The 18,114-nt window shown below is 52.1% G+C and overlaps 1 protein-coding gene across 1 annotated transcript; it reads right to left on the bottom strand.

Annotated features, from left to right (window-relative positions):
* On the bottom strand, positions 1-3,167 carry CLEC4G (C-type lectin domain family 4 member G). Its single transcript, XM_036890831.2, has 9 exons — positions 3,063-3,167; positions 2,643-2,744; positions 2,264-2,317; positions 2,008-2,070; positions 1,769-1,873; positions 1,358-1,447; positions 1,007-1,155; positions 804-919; positions 1-530 (listed from the first exon to the last, which is right to left on the bottom strand). Exons 1-9 carry the CDS (start codon positions 3,115-3,117, stop codon positions 392-394), a joined length of 873 nt encoding a protein of 290 aa, XP_036746726.2. The 5' UTR covers positions 3,118-3,167; the 3' UTR covers positions 1-391.
* Positions 3,168-18,114: the final 14,947 nt, after the last annotated feature.

Below are 18,114 nucleotides of genomic sequence, written 5' to 3' on the forward strand. Positions count from 1 at the left end.
TCATTTCTCAAACATTTATTGATGCTTCCTAGGGCGGCCAAAACAGCTCACAAAACTCCTATCTTTGAGGCCTCCCAATCTGGAGGAAAATGCAAGAAAACCAAACAGCTTCATTTCTTGAGTCGCCTGACTTTGGCTAGGGAGGGAGGTGCGGTCAAATCAGTGTCCAGGAGCCGGGATTTTGGAGGCGGTGGACGATACTTGATGCTCGCGTGGGAAGGGTTTGCGATGAGGCGGGAGCAGAGGTCCCCGGGCGCAGGGGCTGCGACCAGGCTGGGTTGGGCGGGTTGGTTCTCGGTACTAGAGGGGCGGGCGGGGCGGGGCCAGGACGGCGAGCCACTCAGGCTATAGGACGTGTGCCGGTGGGAGTAGCTCGGGGCACTGGGCGGGGTCAGCAGCGGCGCCTCTTCTCACAAATCCAATTATCCCTCTCGTTTCTGCACGGCGCATCGTTCCACATTCCCGTATGTAGCATCATGATGCAGTCCTCCTGCCCCTGAGAGTCATTGGGCTCCCCCAGGTTCCAGTGGCTGCAGCGGTGTGGTGCAGGTGTGGCCGGGCGTCTAGGCTGAGAGTGGCCTGAGGTCCCCGCCCTTAAGGGCTAGCCTGTTTATTGCATGGGTCTAACCTAGTCACCCTGAGGGTCCACGTTGAGCATGCACCTGGGTATAAGTTGCCAACCCCCAGAGTTGAGCCCTCAGCCAATTCCTGGGGTCTACGCATCCCAACCGAGGGCGTGAGATGGGGCCAAAGCGTTTCCCCTCGGCTCTGACCTGTCCTCCTCCCCAGGTCCCTTCCCTTACCTGAAGCTGAGGGTGACTCCGTCCACCCACTGGTAGCCCTGGACCCCACGCCCGCGGCGCACGGCCCTCAGGCCCAGCCAGTAACCGTGGCCACGCGTGTGCTGACTGAGGAAGCCCTGGGGGGGGAGGGGCCACTGAGCCTGCGGGCCCGCCTTCCGTCCCGCCTACCTCCCGGGCCACGCCCCCGCCTCCGGGCTGCGCACCTGCTCATCCAGGTTCCCTACAATCACGAGGTGCGCGCCCGCGCCCGCGCAGCTCTGCTGCGCCGCGTCCCATGTGGCCTGTGTCTTGGAGAAAAGGTAGCAGGAGCCCTGGAAGGGCAGCCACAGCGTGGGGCACTGCTCACAGGAGCCTGCGGGGTGGCGAGAGTAACAGGCGGATTGCTCCCCGGTGGAGCGGCGCAGCGGTGGAGAGGCTGGGGGGCGGACCCCCGGGCCCAGGGGCGGAGCCACAAGAGATGTGGTCGGTGTCAAAGCACCGGGCCCGGCGAATAAGGGCACCGCGAGGGTCTCGCGCAGGGTACCCCGTCCCCGCCGCCCCTCCGTCCTGCTCACTGTTCCCCAGCCGCGCGGCCTCCAGCGTCCGGAGCAGCTCACTGCGGATGTTCTCGCGGTCCCTGCCCGCTTCAGCCAAGCCCTGGGTCACTGCGAGGTCAGGGGAGTCCAGATTAGAGCCGGGGTCAGGGTCAGGAGCAGGTCATGATTAGGTAAAGGTGGGCATCCATGTGCGTGGTCAGTCCCGTGCAAGAGTGACCTCAGGGTCGAGGGCTCCAGAGCTGGGCAGGGTCCAGCTGTGGTTGGGATGGGGAGCTGTAGTCAAGGTCAGAGTCCAGCGGTCAAGGTGAGGATGGGAGATAGGATCGGGAACAGAGGTCAGAACCTCGGGGGTCACGGAGGGGCCGGGATGTGGGTCACGCGGGACAGCGCGGTGAGGGATCAGGGGTGGCGGCGAAACCCCGCCCTCACCGCGGTCTCCGAGTGCCCTGAGGGCGCCCTGCTGCTCGATGAGCCTCGTCTGCGCCTCCGCAAGCTGGGCGCGCGCGGCCTGCAGCTGCGCCTGCGTCCCCAAGCCTGGGAAGGTGGGAAGAGGACAGGGGTGGGATCGGGAGCCTGAGGCCTGCCGGGGCCGCCCCCGCCCGCCGCAAGCCCCACCCCCGGTCACCGCCTCCCACCGCGGCCCCGCGCCCCCAGCCCGCGCGTCTCACAGCAGCTGTTGCAGGCACGGACCTCTTCCTTCAAGGCCCCCAGCGCCGCTGTCTGCTTCGAGGCTGGAACAATGCCCCCGCGCCCCACCCCCACGCACGCCAGGTCACCCTCGGGCACTCACAGGACATCCTTCCCCAGGCCGGGGCCAGCCCGGGGAGTGTGATGTCCCTACCCACCCCCTACCCCGTCTCCAGGGTCCCAGACGATCCCTTCCCGCACACCCCGGGGGCCCAGGAGCCGCCGTTCTGCGCGCACCGTTTGTCCTCAGCTGGTCCTGGCGGTCTAGCAGCGCCCCGCGCTCGGTGGTGGCTGTGGAGAGGGGAATCCTGAAGGGGCCGCTCGGGGACTAGGAAACTCTCAAGAGGGGGTGCAGGGACCCCGTCTTGGGATGCACAGAAGGGACGGGCAGACTTACAGCACACAGGACGTGCACACACGCGGAGGGGAGACAAACGCACAGGGATTGCACGCACATGTGAGTGCACACAGCCCCGAGTACACAAGCTGTTTACACATGCTCACGCTCAGACCTAGCGAGGGGTCCAGGATTCAGCTGGTCCTCCCCGGGGCTGAGGGAACGCCTATGTCCCCAGGGGGGTCCCCCACAACCTCCCCTCACTACCCACTCACTCACCCTTGGAAAATAGGACACTCAGAACGAGGGCCCACAGGACCGCGCTCACCACACCAGCCAGGACCAGGAAGAGGGGTCTCCGCCCCCAGCGTCCCCAGTGCCCTGGGACAACACAGAGCGACTCCTACAACAGGCTCATCCTGGACCCCTGGGCCCCAGCGCCAGAGCCCTGGACGCTTGGATTCCTTCCAGGAAACAGACTCAGAGAGGTTAAGCAATTTGCCTATGGTTACACGCCCCTAAGTGGCAGAGGTGGAATGTGAATCCCAGTCTAGTTGGTTCTACAGCCTGTGGTGTCTCTCCTGCACCCACTACTTGAACCCCGCTCTTGGATTTTCCCCTCCTTTCCCCCGCAGGACCCCAAACCCCTAGCCAGAGAGGAACCCAAGGGGGCTAGCAAGGCAGCCCCATTGTTCATACCTCCGTGGACCCCGTCAAACATATCGTCCCATTTGCCGTACTCCTCAGTGTCCATGGTGAGCAGGCACCCAGCCCTGGGCCCGGATAGAAATGCAACCCTTTCCCTTATCCAGCCCCACCCACTTTTCTCTTCCTTCCTTCCCAGCTTCTCTGAGTCTGGATTCCTGGTTCCAGGGACCTGCTGACCAATCATAGAGCTGGGCCCTTGCTGGGCTGGGCTAGGGGTATGGGTGCAGTGGGATTGGGGTAGGGTGGGGGTAGTGTGTGAGTGTCACACACACTCAGTGCTAGCCTCCGTGGACTGGTCTCTGCAGCCACATCTCCAGGCTGGTGCTGGAGGCATCACCTGGGGACTCTGCTCATCTCTTACAGGTCTGGGGCTGCGCTTCCTGCTGAGAGGGACTGGCTGAACCCACCCAAGTTCTGGCCCCCCCTGCAGGTTCCTGAGAATGCCCCTCGGACCTGAACCCGCTGCCAGCTCAGCTTCTCTCCTTAACTCCCTTGCAGGTGCCTGCCGGAGGCCGGGAGTGACCCTGACCTTCAATCCTCAGGCAGAAGGGAGAACACAGGTGTTTGTTGGGGGTGGTGGTCAGCTAAGGTCCTGGACTCTTATTGGGTGGGGGTGTATGTATGTAGTTTCTAGAAGCTTCTGTTTTTCTCTGCTGTGCAAAGGTGGGCAGTGGCAGGGCCTCCATTCCAGGGATGCTGTAATAAAGGCAAGAGGTTTTGAATGTCAAGGCCGGGCTCCATCCCCACGCACAAACCCCACTAGATGGGTCGTTCATCCTTCCAACAAATATTGGACACCTACTGTGTGTCGGGCATCATTCTAGGAACTGGCGTACACCAGTGCCTGAAATAAGCAAATCCCTCCCTTCCTGGGGCAAACATTTTTAGCCGTGGGTAGAGAGAGACAGACAGCAAATAGCAAACATAATAAAAAGGTAGGTTTTATAGCATAGTGGTTCTCAACGTGGGGGACACTGGGCAATGTCTGGAGACACCTGTGGTCGTCACAGTTTGGGAGGGGGGCTGCTAGTGCCCAGAGAGCAAGCATGCATCTGAACAGCCTGCAGTGCACAGGACATCCCCCATGTCAACGATGCAGAGCAGGAGCCCTGATATCACATGTGAAGAAGCTGTGAGTCCACCAAATGAAAAAATGAAAGGAAGCCAAAACCAGTTGGGATAAAAGGCTTGCACCCCGGGGCAGTGGCCCCAAGTAGCCACCTGGCGGAAAAGCAGGGTTACGTTGTTATCAATGACTGCCTCCACGCCAGCCCCTCGTGGAGGTATTTAAACATGCCACACCTTTCCGAATCCTCCCAGCAACCCTCGGAAGTAACAAACATTCTCTGCATCTTATTTAAAAAGTGTACTTGACTGGGGAGGATGGGTGGGTAGGGAGGGATAAGGGGGGGAGAAGTAGGGGGGTATTAAGATTAACATGCATGGGGGGGTAGGAGAAAAGGGAGGGCTGTACAACACAGAGAAGGCAAGTAGTGATTCTACAACATTTTGCTATGCTGATGGACAGTGACTGTAAAGGGGTTTATAGGGGAGACCTGGTATAGGGGAGAGCCTAGTGAACATAATATTCGTCATGTAAGTGTAGATTAGTGATAGCAAAAAAAAAAAAAAAAAAAGGGCAGTTCCTGTGTGGTAACCTCCAACGAGTTCTACACAAGGGTATAAAGGGCATATAAAAGTGTAGGCAAAGGGTCTGTTTGTGTTTATACAGAGGATCAAAGCCTAATTGGGCTACCCCGAAAATGAACTAAGATACGATATGAAAAAGAACTTCCAACATCTGCACCCTCTGGAAGACTCATGCCAGAAGATGATCATCAAAAAACCCCAACAAAGATCCACGCACTGCTACAGCTGTAGATGCACTCATCCCACCAGTTCCTGGACCTGCCATGGGAATGAGGAAGGAGATATCTAAGCTGGCCTGTGCATACAGTAAAACAACAAAATTGGACTGGATCTATACTGTTGGAACTCAACCAAGAATTTGGAGAAGTGCAAATTGTAGCGCTCCAAAGTCTTACAACTACAAACTATTTATTGTTAAAAGAACATATGGAATGTGAACAGTCCCCAGGAATGGGTTGTTTTAATTTGTCTGATTTCTCTCAGACTGTTCAAGTTCATTTGGACAATATCCACCATATCATAGATAAGTTTTCACAAATGCCTAAGGTGCCTAACTGGTTTTCTTGGTTTCACTGCAGATGGCTGGTAATTACAGGTATGCTTTGGTTATGTAACTATACTCCTATTATGTTAATGTGTGTGCACAATTTAATTAGTAGTTTAAAACCTATACATGCTGAAGTTACTCTACAAGAAGATATATCAAAGAAATAATCAATCTTCCCATGTTTTCTTCCGCCTGCTACTTCTATAGCTTTTCTTCTTCCCTCCTAATTACAACCCTTAAATAGAATTCGTGCCTCATATCAAATTTACCGAGTATCATAATTCTTCCAAGTGGTAAAGATACCTCAAGACAAATGCTGGGCATAGAAGCCACAGAGCATAAATATGCAAAGAAGTAAAAAGCTAACTTTTTCAAACAATAAGGCTTCTCTCTCACTTACCAACTTCACATTTCCCTGTATGGCCCCGGAAGATGACTGGTTAGCCAGAGACGGGTAAGATTCCTCAAGGGAGGAACAACCTAAGACAGGCACAGTCGCAGGGGGGCCATCAGGTGAGAAATTGGGGATCAACAGAGGTGAGGCTTAGAACCTCACCCCCCCGTTCTGAGAGAAATCTTCTGCATACGTGGATGTTTTATTGCCCTGGTCTAGCTTGGATTAACACATAGTCTACAGGCACACACCTGATCATCTACATGTGCTCTCTTACAACACTAAACTATGTTTTCTACCTTTATCTTGTATCTACCTACCACTTCAGCATTTTATTAAAAATAATAATAATAAAGAGAGAAATGTGGTATCCACATATAAATCAAGTATAAAAACCAAATGAGTATTCATATTTGAACTGACTGTTTATAGTTCATAATGCATGAGCAAAACCGAAAGTTTCTGTGATGACTGCCCTTGTACTGTTCACTATGTAACTTATTCATTATGTAAGAATTTGTTCTACATGTAAAAACTTGTTTGTTATGCCTCAGAAGATTGGAGACTGACAAAAATTAGGCTTGGGGTGGAATAATGATTGTGCATTGAGCATTGACTCCCCTATACAGAATTTTATTGTCGTTAACAACCATTTGATCAATAAATATGAGAGATGCCCTCACAAAAAAAAAAAAAAAAAAAAAAAGGACAGACTTCCAATGGTAAAATAAATTAGTAACCGGGATGTAATGTATAGCATAAGGAATATAGTCAAGATATTGTAACAGCCTGGTAGGGTGATAGCTGGAACCTAGAATTATGTATATAAATGTTCTACCACTGTGTTGTACACTTGAAACTCATGTAATGTAATACTGTGTGTCAACTACCCTTCAATAAAAAATAATTATTAAAAAAAAAAAAAAAAAAAAAAGTGTACTTGATGCCCATCTTCCCGCCTCATTCCAGGGAATAATGAGAGGGACGGTACATCAGAAAATCAGATGAAGAGACAAAGAGAGTTTAAAAATAAATAAATAAAAGGAAAGCAAAGAGAAAACAGATGAGGAAGGGACAGAAGGGACGTCAAAAGTGGGTACACAAAACTCAGACGGAAGGGCCAAGCTCTTGATAAATGCAGCTTCTTGATTTGTTGAGGCAGGAAAGCAGGGTCGGGTGCCTGGAGGCGTGCAGAGAATTTTATCCGAGGAATCGCTCCAACCAGGTGCATAGACTGGTCCTCATGGAATGTTCCATAAACATCACAGCAATTTTCTACCCCTGGGCCAAGGTAGGCGGCTTCATGGCCTGGCCGGTCAGCAACAGCCAGCTTGCTGTACTCATGGTCCACCTGTGGGATTGTGACAAATTACAAGCCACTGTTGTTGTAAGCCAGCAGCTTGTCGGATGGCCTGTCACTCTGCAAGAGTTAACTGAAACCACTGTAAACACTGGGCCGCAAGCAAGTGCAGCACTAACAGAGTTTGGGGTGAGCCGGGAGGGGTCCGCTTTCTTCCGTGCACCCAGGAAGGCAGTGGGTGTGTCAGAGAACTTCCCAAGACAGAGGAGAAACAGCCTTTTGTCTTGCCAATGGGTTTCAGCCCTGGGAAAATTCGCTATGGATGCAGTGTGACCAAAGAAAATGACAGCAAAATGTTCTTGGGGTGAAAGGGTTATACCCAACTTTATTCCCAGGTGGCAGTTCAGTCATCGGAATCCTGTTCACTCAGCGCGAGTCTGCAGGCAGCAAGCCGGTCTCTGCCTCTGGGTCCCTCTGTCTGCACAGCCATCCTCTGGGCCCCTCTGTCCACACAGCTGTCCTCGGGCCTCTCTGCACAGTTGTCCCGCACAGCCATCCTCTGGGCCTCTGTCCTCGGCGCTGCCACCACTCCAGCCTCTGCTCTGCTCTCCTGCAGCCTTGCAGCCCTGCCACTGTGTTGTGCCCAGAGCACTGGGTGGAGCTCTTTTTATAGAGTCAACAGCCATGTATCGCCCACAGGTGTGCAGTGAGCTAGTCAAGCAGGGCCAGGTGAGAATCCTGGCCACAGGAACCTCATTTTATCCACTTTTTTTTCTGTCAACATCAAAATTCTTAGAAGCAGGAGTCTCCTCCCCACTCAGGTCCCATCTGGTGCTGATCTTCCCCAGTGACGCACTTGCCCCTCTGATCCTTCCTCCTGGAACCCAGCCTCTTGTGTGGGTTTCTCTGGGGTATGTCATTCAGGTGGCCACAGCCTCCTCCCTAGGTTTCGGGGACACCTGCTCTTGGGGTGTGTGAGCTGCTGTATACCAGGCACTTTTCTAGGCTCTGAGATTCAGCAAGGGACAAGATTGGCAAAAACTCCTGTTTTTAATGGAGAGTCCAGTCCTGTGGAAGGGAGGACAATAAGCAAAGGAAAAAATACGTGCCGTGTGCAATCATGCCCTAGAGCAATAAATACAGACGCTATATTAGAGCATCCCACCAGGGAGAGGGGGAAAGGCCAAGCTCGGTAAGGAGGTAATGTGTGATGCGAGGCCGCAATTTTAGGCAGGGTGGTCAGGAAGGCCTTTCCGAAAAGGCACCATTTCTTTGGAGAATGGTCCGACAGTTGCTCAGACAGTGAAATGCCGAATTACCCCCTGGCCCAGCAAATCCTCACCCAGGTGTGTACCCAAGATAAATGAAACCGTACGTCCCCACGAAAACTTGGGCATGAACATTCAGAGCCACTGATCCATAATGGCCAGGAAGTGGAACTGAGCCCAATGTCCAGCAGCTGGTGAGTGGAGAAATAAAATGTGGGTAAGTTCCTACAGTGAAATATTATTTGCCCATAAAATGAAGGTCCTGATCCACGCCTCCAGGTGGGTGAACCTTGAAAACTTTCTGCTGAGTAAAGGGAACCGGACACAACTGGCCACATAGTGTACGGCTCCATTTATATAGAACGTTCAGAGGCAGAGACTAGATTAGTGGCTGCCTACAGCCAGCAGAGACGGGGAACCGGGAAAGACAGTTAAGGGGCCTGCAGTTTCTTTGAAGGATTATGAAATCTTCTTACACTGGTGGTAGAGATGGGCGCACAACTGTGTGAATACGGTAAACTCCAGCAGTTTGTCATATTCTTGGAAGGGTGAATTTCATGGTTTGTGAACTCTATTTCAATAAAGCCAGAAAGGAAGGAGGGAAGAACAGAAACCCTGTGAGATTCACAGCATCATGACATCTATGTCATTACACACACGCACAGCCACACTAGGTATCACACACGCCGGAGTGGATGCCTCTGGTGTGGAGGGAGGAAGAAGACATTAAAAAGCATGGTACTAGAACAGACACTTCTCCAAGAAGAAATCCAGATGGCCAACAGGCATGAGAAAAGGTGCTCCGCATCGCTAATCATCAGAGAAATGCAAATTAAAGCCACAATGATACATCACCTCATACCAGTAAGGATCGCCACCATCCAAAAGACAACAACAAATGTTGGCGAGGATGTGGAGAAAGGGGAACCCTCCTACACTGCTTATGGGAATGTAAATTAGTTCAACCATTGTGGAAAGCAGTAAGGAGGTTCCTCAAAAAACTAAAAATAGAAATACCATTTGACCCCGGAATTCCACTCTTAGGAATTTACCCTAAGAATGCAGCAGCCCAGTTTGAAAAAGACAAATGCACCCCTATGTTTATTACAGCACAATTTACAATAGTCAAGAAATGGAAGCAACCTAAGTGTCCATCAGTAGATGAATGGATAAAGAAGATGTGGTACATATACACAATGGAATATTATTCAGCCATAAGAAGAAAACAAATCCTACCATTTGCAACAACATGGATGGAGCTAGAGGGTATTATGCTCGGTGAAATAAGCCAGGCGGAGAAAGACAAGTACCAAATGATTTCAACTCATATGTGGAGTATAAGAACAAAGGAAACCTGAAGGAACAAAACAGCAGCAGAATCACAGAACCCAAGAACAGGCTGACAGTTACCAAAGGGAAAGGGACTGGGGAGAATGGGTGGGTAGGGAAGGACAAGGGGGAAAAGGGGGCATTATGATTAGCACCCATAATGTAGCAGGGGCGGGGGGGACACGGGAACGGCAGTATATACAGAGAAGACAAGTAGTGATTCTGTAGCCTCTTACTACGCTGATGGACAGTGTCTGTAATGGGGTATGTGAGGGGGACTTGATAATAGGGGGGTCTAGTAACCATAATGTTGTTCAAGTAACTGTACATTAACGATACCAAAATAAAATAATAAATTAATAATAATAATAATAAAAAAACACTACTCAGAGGACAATTCAGAGCCCAGGAAGGTTATTTTCCAAACTGGATGCGTCCCACACCTCTTCCTGGAAAGCCCGTCTTGCCTTTGTCATCAGAAATGGAGCTTGTGACAACAGACGCTGACCGCTGACTGAGCAGCAGGATCTCGCCGCAGGGCGGAACCTGCTGGGAGCCCACGCCCTCCTTCCGGGGCTCGGGGGGACACCAGGACACAGGGGGCGTGAGGGCTCAGTGGAAGGAAACAAAAATACCCCACACGGATTGTGCAGGCTCATTAGAATATGTTCTTTGGAAAGACTCTAGATGGAGCAACAATGAAATCGTTTCAGGGGAATCCGAGAGGGTTTTCGGGGAGAGGTAACATTGGCCCTGGGCTGTCCAGGGCATGCACGGGGTCGACAGAAAAAGGAAGGGTTACCGGGTAGGGCGCGGCCAAGACAAACACAAGGGGCAGGGAGGAGAGTCTATTTCCTACCTGTGTGCAGCTGAAGCCACCTTGGGAAGCCCTGGGGAGCTGCCCAGCCTAGTAAGGCCACCAGAGGGCTGCCCAACCCCTGTCCTATGCCCACAATTCGCTGCAGTGGCAATAAAAGGGAAGGGAGTTCCCAGGCAGGAGGCTGGCCACAGACCTCTAACCTCCAGTCCTGGCCCAGAACAAGGAAAGGGGATCCATTTCCAGGGGGCCAGAGGTGGGGAACACATGACCAGTGATTTTAAAGCAGTGTGATGAATGTGGGAGGCACGGGGCCCTATGAGGACTGCGGGAGACATCTGACTCAGCTTGGAGGATCTGGGCGGGCTTCCTGGAGGAGGAGAGGCCTGGAGAAGGAGTCAGAATAATTCCAGAGGAGATGGCTGGATGAAAGCGTGTTCCCAGCATGATATTAGCAGATGCAAAGATGGGGAGGGGGACTCTTTGGAGAAGCTGAAACTAATTCAGGAGCAGTGGTCTGGGGCTGGAGGGTCAGCTGGGGCCAGTTCGTACGAGGACTTGAATAACGGGGACAAGGGTTTGGACTAGTGTGGGAAGAAGGCAGAAGTCCCAGGATTCACCCAGCAGTTCTGATTCTGACACTTTCTCCATGGAGGTGGTGTGAGATCCCACAAGTTCTGATCCCCCATCAGAAGCTGCCCACACTTCTGCCTGGCTGACTCCAAACTGGGGGGGGGCTCCCCTGACCCCCATTGAAGGTTCTGGAATTTGTTAAGCTGGCTCACAGAACTCAGAAAAGCGCTTTACACTTGGACAAAGACCACATCTCTTGTTTATTGTACCACAGGAAGCAAGCGGGGGCCGGGCAGATCTGACGACATCCCCCACTGACCCCGAGTGGGGCTCTGACACCAGAATGATTCCCGTGCTGGGCCAACAGGGCCAGACCTTTGTCCCCCTCCACCGGCATGAGCTGTGCCAGGAAGGGGCATGACCTTGGGAGAGGTGGCTTTCTGTGGCTGAGTCTGTCCCCAAAGGGGCTGACACTTGTCCGCCCACAGCCCTCCAAGCAGTGGGGTGATGTGTCTTTCCTTGAAGGGGATCTCGGTCTACCATGTCACCGAGGGAGGAGGGGGCTGGCTCGCCTATATGCTGGCTCCCATCCGTCATTGCTTGACCAGGGGCGCTAATTCCCGGGGGCTTGCAGCCTGATTCAGGAGGAGCTCCAGCAAGCAGAGAGGCCCTCTGTTGGGGGGCAGGTGATGGCAGATAGACATTGAGCAGACGGAAGCCATGCATGGATGTGATAAAGCTCCAGGGGACACGGCAGCAGCACAGGGCGATCTGAACTGAGTGATCTTGGCAGGAACACAGAGTAGATCAATGCAACACGTGCGCCCTGATCAAGTCCCCCACTGGGTCGCTTTATTCAGCTCCAAGGACCAGGGTGCCCAGAACTACAACCTCTGAGCCGAGGGGGAACCTCAAGGCATCACAAGAAGACGGAGCTGAGCCCCTGGGAGATGAAGCATCTCAAGGGGAAGAGTCTGGAACTTCTGTCAAGATCTCAAGCCCCTCGGACCAGGAGAAGGGACCCCGGTGTGAATGCAGGGGAAGCTCTGCAGACCCAGCAGCGACAGGGCCACAGCTTCTGGGCTCAAGAACAGAAACCAGCCTTCAGTCCCTGGGGGAGGAGGCAGTGGGCTCTGTGCAGGTCCAGAGCTCGCCAAGATCACAGCTGGGGTCGTTCCAGCCGTCGCCGCCAAACTCAGCGCAGTCTTCTTCCCTGTTGCTCTTGGGATCTTCTTTGCTCCAAGAAGTCATGCAGCTGCAAAGCCTGGCCTGTGAAAATCACACTAAAGGCTCCTGCCCACAGTCGCCACCCGCCACCCCTGCCCCCTGATGGACCCTGGTGCTTCCCCTGGGGGCCCCACCCCACCCCCCGTGACATGTCATGCATCCCCTCTCTTGGTATCTGTGACTATAACAGTCTCTTCAATGGCAACCCCATCTGTCGACCTCACTCCGTATCAGACGGTCTATGCATACGCTCCATTTACAAACACCCACCCAGTCCGCAAGCTCCTCCTGCAGCTCTGAGTGTGGCTTCGGGGGCACCTGCCGTCCTGTCTGAATGTGGGTATGAGAAGACTGCCTTCCCCGACTCAGTGAAAGTCCCAAACTCTTAGGTCTAGGAGTCAGGAAGTCGGGGGGATTCCCAGGTAAAGCTCACATGTGGGTTTGAGGACCTCACCGAGATGCGACTGAGCTTCCCTTCTCCTGAGATTTACCTGAACGATGGGGGTCCATCGTCCACCCAGTGCCGCGTGCCTTCGTGTCACAGGTGTGAGAGTCCAACCCAGGTTGAGCAGTGATTCTTGGAAGTCCACTGATGAGGAATTTGGGGGGATAGAGAGGGGAGGTCAGTAAAGAGCTCTGAGCCCCCACTTCCTGGGTTCAGCATGTCCCTGGTCTCTTGGCAGGAAGTTTTTTCAGGCCCAGCTTCTGCCTTCTAGTATCCCAGATCTGGAGCCGCACAGGCGCTCAGGATGTCTGAGCGTGTCCCTCACGTCTGTATCCTATAGCACACACCTTCCAGCTTGCAGACGTATGCGCAGAGTGGGTCTCCCATCTCACGCACGCACCCCTGGGTTTCCCAGGGGCTAAGCATCTCTGAGTGAAGTTACTCAAGACAGAGTTTAATATCCTGGAAAAGAGAGAACCAAGCCTTGAGAGCTGACCCCCTGTCTCTGTCCATTCTATACTGATAACTTGAAATCAGCCACGGTGGGTAACGGGAATGTTTACACCAGGGAAATTGGCAAACATTTCCATTCAGGACTTATTCCCCCCAGCTCAGAGAGCTAGTGGTTAAACATTCGCCATCCCTGAGGTTTGTTTATATCATATGCATGCCCCCAAACACTCACACATGTGTTCAGACCTTGTTCGTATCTTCTTGCAAGGTGCCTGGCACCCCCGGATTCATACCCTTCTCCCACCAGATGTTGCACGTGGATTAAGCAGCCTCCCTTCCAGAAAATCCCCTCTGATTATCTCATCTCCAGCTGGTCGGTGGCCAGAGGCATGTCCCAGACCAGGCTGGGTCCCAGCAAATGCCTGCTCCTCACCACTTCTGATTACAAGAGGTGGGCCCCCACTTCCAGGTAGGCAGCGACAGAGTCATGCCAGTTGCCTTTGGAACTGGAGAAAAAGTAACCACTCCCGAGAGGCAGCAAAGGTGGGCTGTTGGGGGAGGCAGGTCAGGGCTGGGACTCAGCTAGGGCACTCCACCCTATGTCTGCCCACTGTCCGAACCCTTTAGTGTCACGGTCTTGATTCTGCACCCTACATGGCCCATCCCCCTCTGCAGGCCTGAAACCCTCCCTCAGCCCCAGGAGAACCCAGGAATCCAGCCCAGAGCCTGGCTTAATTTAGTGCCCACTGTGTGCCTGGCCCGCTGGGAACACCACGTACAATCATCCTCGTTCTGCGGTGTTCTCATTTCACAGAAGAGGACACTGAGGTTCAGAGAGGAGCAGTGACCCTAGCAGAGCCATGGGACCCCGCAGACCCATCCAGGCCCTAGGACCCTGGCGGTTCCCGATGGTCACCTCTGGCTTTGAATGCTCCAGCCCCTGGGACCTGGGGATCTTGGGGACTGTGCCAAGGAAAAAAAAAGAAACAACAATTATTAACCACCTACTGTGTTCCGTGCCCTGCACTGGGCCCTCAAGGGCATCGTTTCTGAGAGTCAAGATCTTGGTTAATCCCATTTGAAGATGAGGAAGACTGACACGTGGAGAAGGGGTGCACCCTGGGGGGGCCGGGACTTGCCCCCCCTCCAGTTCCCCCTACACTAGAGGTGGGAGAGCCAGTGGGCAGCTGACCAGGGAAACCCAGAGTGCGGGAGTCCAGATCCAGCCTAGGGGTGGGATGCCCGAAGGTGCAGGATGGAGTCAGCGTATGGAGAGACAGGACACGGAGTCAGATGGAGGTGGTCTCTCGACAAAGTGTTGATGACAGCTTTATTTATACCATTTTTCACAAGGATATGATTATTTTTTATTTTTCTGATGATTAATTAGTATAGGCAGTTGGTTAATAAGTATAGGCAAGCTTTTTTCTTTCTTTTACTTTCTAATCTATTCATGGTTGGTCAAGCGTTAGACAGGTGATTGTTTTTCTGTTCTTTGACCAAAACGTTTCCCATCAACATGGACTCTATTGTGTTTTACGTTTCTATGCAACACAGTTTCTAAGATGTGCATGTGACCATAGGAGCGTGCAGTATGTAGCAGCGACTATGGAGTCTTATCAGCTCAGGGTGTAATACAGGTCACCTAGTGCCACAGTTAGCTAGGATTCTTTCCCACAAAAATATTCTTAGAGGCTTTAATAAATTTATAATCAATCTAAAATCATAAACTCATACTTTCACCTTATACCCCTTTATAGGGCACAGTAGGCAGCAAACTAAATTTCCCCTTCTTATCTACATTTCTCTCTCTCCTGTGTGGATACTAAAATCTCCCTGACATATGCTACCCAGGTCTCCATGACTCCACTACTGCAGGGACTAAACAAGTTCTTACATGGTGAACAATGCAAGGGCATTCATTTCATAGAAACTGTTTCTGTTTTAACTACAAACCTTAAACTATAAACAATTATGTCAAATATAATTTATGATTATTCATTTGATTTTTATACTTTATATGTGAATCTAATAAAATGTTAATGTAGTAGGTAAATGCAAGATATAGATAGAAAGCATGATTTAGAACTGTAAGAAGGCAGGTGTAGATGATCAGGTGTGTGCCTACAGACCAGGTCTTAATCCAAGCTGAACAGGGGCAACAAAACATCCACAGGTGTAGAAGATTTCTCTCAGAACAGGGGGGGTGAGGTTCTAAGCCTCACCTCTGTTGATCCCCAATTTCTCACCTGATGACCCCCCTGCGACTGTGCCTGTCTTAGGTTGTTCCTCCCTTGAGGAATCTTACCCGTCTCTGGCTAACCAGTCATCTTCCGGGGCCATACAGGGAGATGTAAAGCTGGTAAGTGAGAGAGAAGTAATATTCTTTGAAAAGGTTAGTTTTTCACTTCTTTGCAGATTTATGCTCCATGGCTTCTATGCCCAGCACTTGTTTTGAGGTATCTTTACTTCCTGGAAAATTATGGTACTTGGTAATTTCACGTATGAGGCACAAATTCTAGCAAAGGGCCGTAATTAGGAAAGAAGAAAAACAAACTATAGAAGTAGTAGAGGGAAGAAAACATGAGATGATTAATTAAGTGTCAACAGGGTTATTCTATTTAATATTTTCTCATGACTCTATTTCTATAAAACTTCCCATCACTAGTTTCACTAGCATTGTAAACAAGGGGGGCATTCTCAGTGGAAGTGGGGTGGTCAATGTTTGACTAACTAACAGCAGGTTTCAGTACTTTATGCCAAGATCGCCATTTGGCCCCTGCGTGTTCCATTCTCCAGGAGCACCGTCCTGAGAAGCTTTTGGGAAGTTTATGTTCTCCTCCTTTCCATGCTGCTCAGCAAAGGTTAGCTTAGCTCTTGGCAATAATGCAAGCAAAAAACAAAACCAACAGTATAATGGAGAAAAACAAAATCAAGGTGGGTGGTAGGGGGAGCCGGCTGCGAAGGCCGCTGCTTTGCGGGGGTCTTCCTCCAGCCTGAGCTTCACTACACAGCTGGAGTAGCATGGCTCCCGGCACAAGAGGGTCCCAAGTCCTGGCTTCTGGCCCTCCCTCCCCCCAGGAATGGACCCTCCCAAGGCTATGCCTACAGCCAAAGCCCAGGTCTGGGAGCCCCAGACCCTAGGAAGAGGAGATGGGCAGTTCCAGCACGCCTGTGTCCCTGCGTCGACATGAGCAAGGGAAAGCCTGCCACAGCCTTACCTCCACAGGCCCCCGGAATCTGTTGGTGCCCACGCCCTGCTCCCCACCTCCAGATCCTGTTCCACCGGAGAAGTTCTGGAAGCCAGATCTGTCACAGTCAAAGTCTCTGGGAGAATGTTCAGTCCTGCTGGTTACATCTTTTCCTCCTCTGAATGGGCAGAGCACCGACTCAGCCTGGACAAGCTGCGACCAGAGCCAGCCAACCCCTTGCCCCTCCCCAGGAGCCCAGGCCCCCAGGCAGCCTCGCCCAGGGTGCCCCGCTGCTGTACCATGAGCCCCTTGGAGTCGTGCATGCCCATGACCTCCTGGGGACCACAGTTTTTATTCCCACTCTGTGATGCCGAAGAGAAACAGACAACAGGCAGTGACGTGCCACTGGAAAAACTCAGAGGAAGAGGATAGAGCTTTTGACCTGGAAGAGATGGACAGAACCCTCCAGGAATCCTGGGGAGGCAACACGTGTGGTCTGGGGTCGGCAGCCAGGAGAGGTGGTCCCTCGTGGCACGGCTGCATGTGGAATGTTCTTGGTGAAATCCATGGAAATTACAAGGAAAATGAAGCTAGTTATGTCACCTCCACAAAGGGTTATAGGGGGGCGGGCAGAGCCCCCAATCTTCCTGGAGCCCCCAGCCCCTCTGACTTCCACTGTCTGCTTTTCTTGGCTTATCGGTGGCATCATTTATGGTGATTCCTGGACTGCTTTTGGGAGTTGCAGCTGAATCATAAATGTTGGCTTGTTTAATGCCTGTGATAGTTGGGCACCTTTCTAACTACTTTATACATGACTTCATTTAATCTTCCCACCCTGGAGTAGATAATATGACCTCCACTTTACAGAAAGGGGGAAAAGGAAGGACAGGGGCAGGACCACAGAGCACCCGGACCTCCGTTCTGCTGGGACAGGCCTCTGGGAGCCTCTCTGCCTCAGGAGTTGTCCCTGCCCAGGAGCAAGAGCTGGGGGCACGGGTCCACCCGTTTCTGCCAGCCAAGGGCTGTCCCCAGGAGTATCAGCTCCCTGCCTGGCTTTTTTGAGAACTGAGCACAATTCTGTGGCCAGAGAAACCCTCAGGGGTTGGCAGGAGCTGTGGGGAAGCCACACGTGTGTCAAGACAAAAGAAAACCGGTAAATTGGTGGTTTCTCAACCTGTTCCCTCCACTAACAAAACAAAAAAACCCCCACTGAAGTAAGTACATTTATTGCAGTGGCAGAAGAGGGCACCATTGAACTGCATAGCTCCTAAAATGCCCCGTAACAGAAAAAAAAAAAAAAAAGAACTTCATGAATCCAGACAGAGAAATTGCAAACATTTAGACTTCCAGTCTAACCCCTCCAAGTTCATTCTAGCCTTTTTCCTGTCCTTATTTGTAACTTCTTCCTCCAACACGGAGAAACCTGGCCGTCATCATCCTTGGTGCATTTGCTAATAATGAAATAGCCTCCAAATTTCAAATCCATGCCTCTGTAAGAAATGATCATCCCGTTGTTGCATGAAGCGCACCTCCTGGCAGATTCTTCAAGAATCTATTGCGGGTCAGCGAAGCTATCTTGTGTCTGAGTTATCTCTGTGGCTACCAGGGTAGCCAGGGCTGGATAAGAGAGTGCAAGGGGGTGGCCACTCACTCTGAAATGTCCCCGTCCATCGAGTCTCAGCCCACCCATTGAGCAGGTGTGGTTCTGGCCCATCATTCAGAATGAGTCACGTGAACCCAACCCAAATGTGGCCCACTTCCCCTTGGGGCAGAGCCTGAGGCAGGAGTTCAGTGCAAGAGGTCGCTTTGTGGTGTCACATCCTCGGAGAGCGCCAGGAAGGAAGTGGAA

The sequence above is a fragment of the Manis pentadactyla genome, chromosome 12 (assembly GCF_030020395.1).
Source record: "Manis pentadactyla isolate mManPen7 chromosome 12, mManPen7.hap1, whole genome shotgun sequence".
NCBI lineage: Eukaryota > Metazoa > Chordata > Mammalia > Pholidota > Manidae > Manis > Manis pentadactyla.

What these genes read in the sequence shown, in the direction of transcription:
- CLEC4G (XM_036890831.2), bottom strand. Translation starts at nt 3,117, where the DNA reads ATGGACACTGAGGAGTACGGCAAATGGGACGATATGTTTGACGGGGTC. An exon ending in CCGTGCCTGCAACAGCTGCT is followed by an intron (nt 1,874 to 2,007) that starts GTGAGACGCGCG and finishes CCACCTTCCCAG; the next exon opens with GCTTGGGGACGCAGGCGCAG. An exon ending in TAGGGAACCTGGATGAGCAG is followed by an intron (nt 920 to 1,006) that starts GTGCGCAGCCCG and finishes CTCCCCCCCCAG; the next exon opens with GGCTTCCTCAGTCAGCACAC.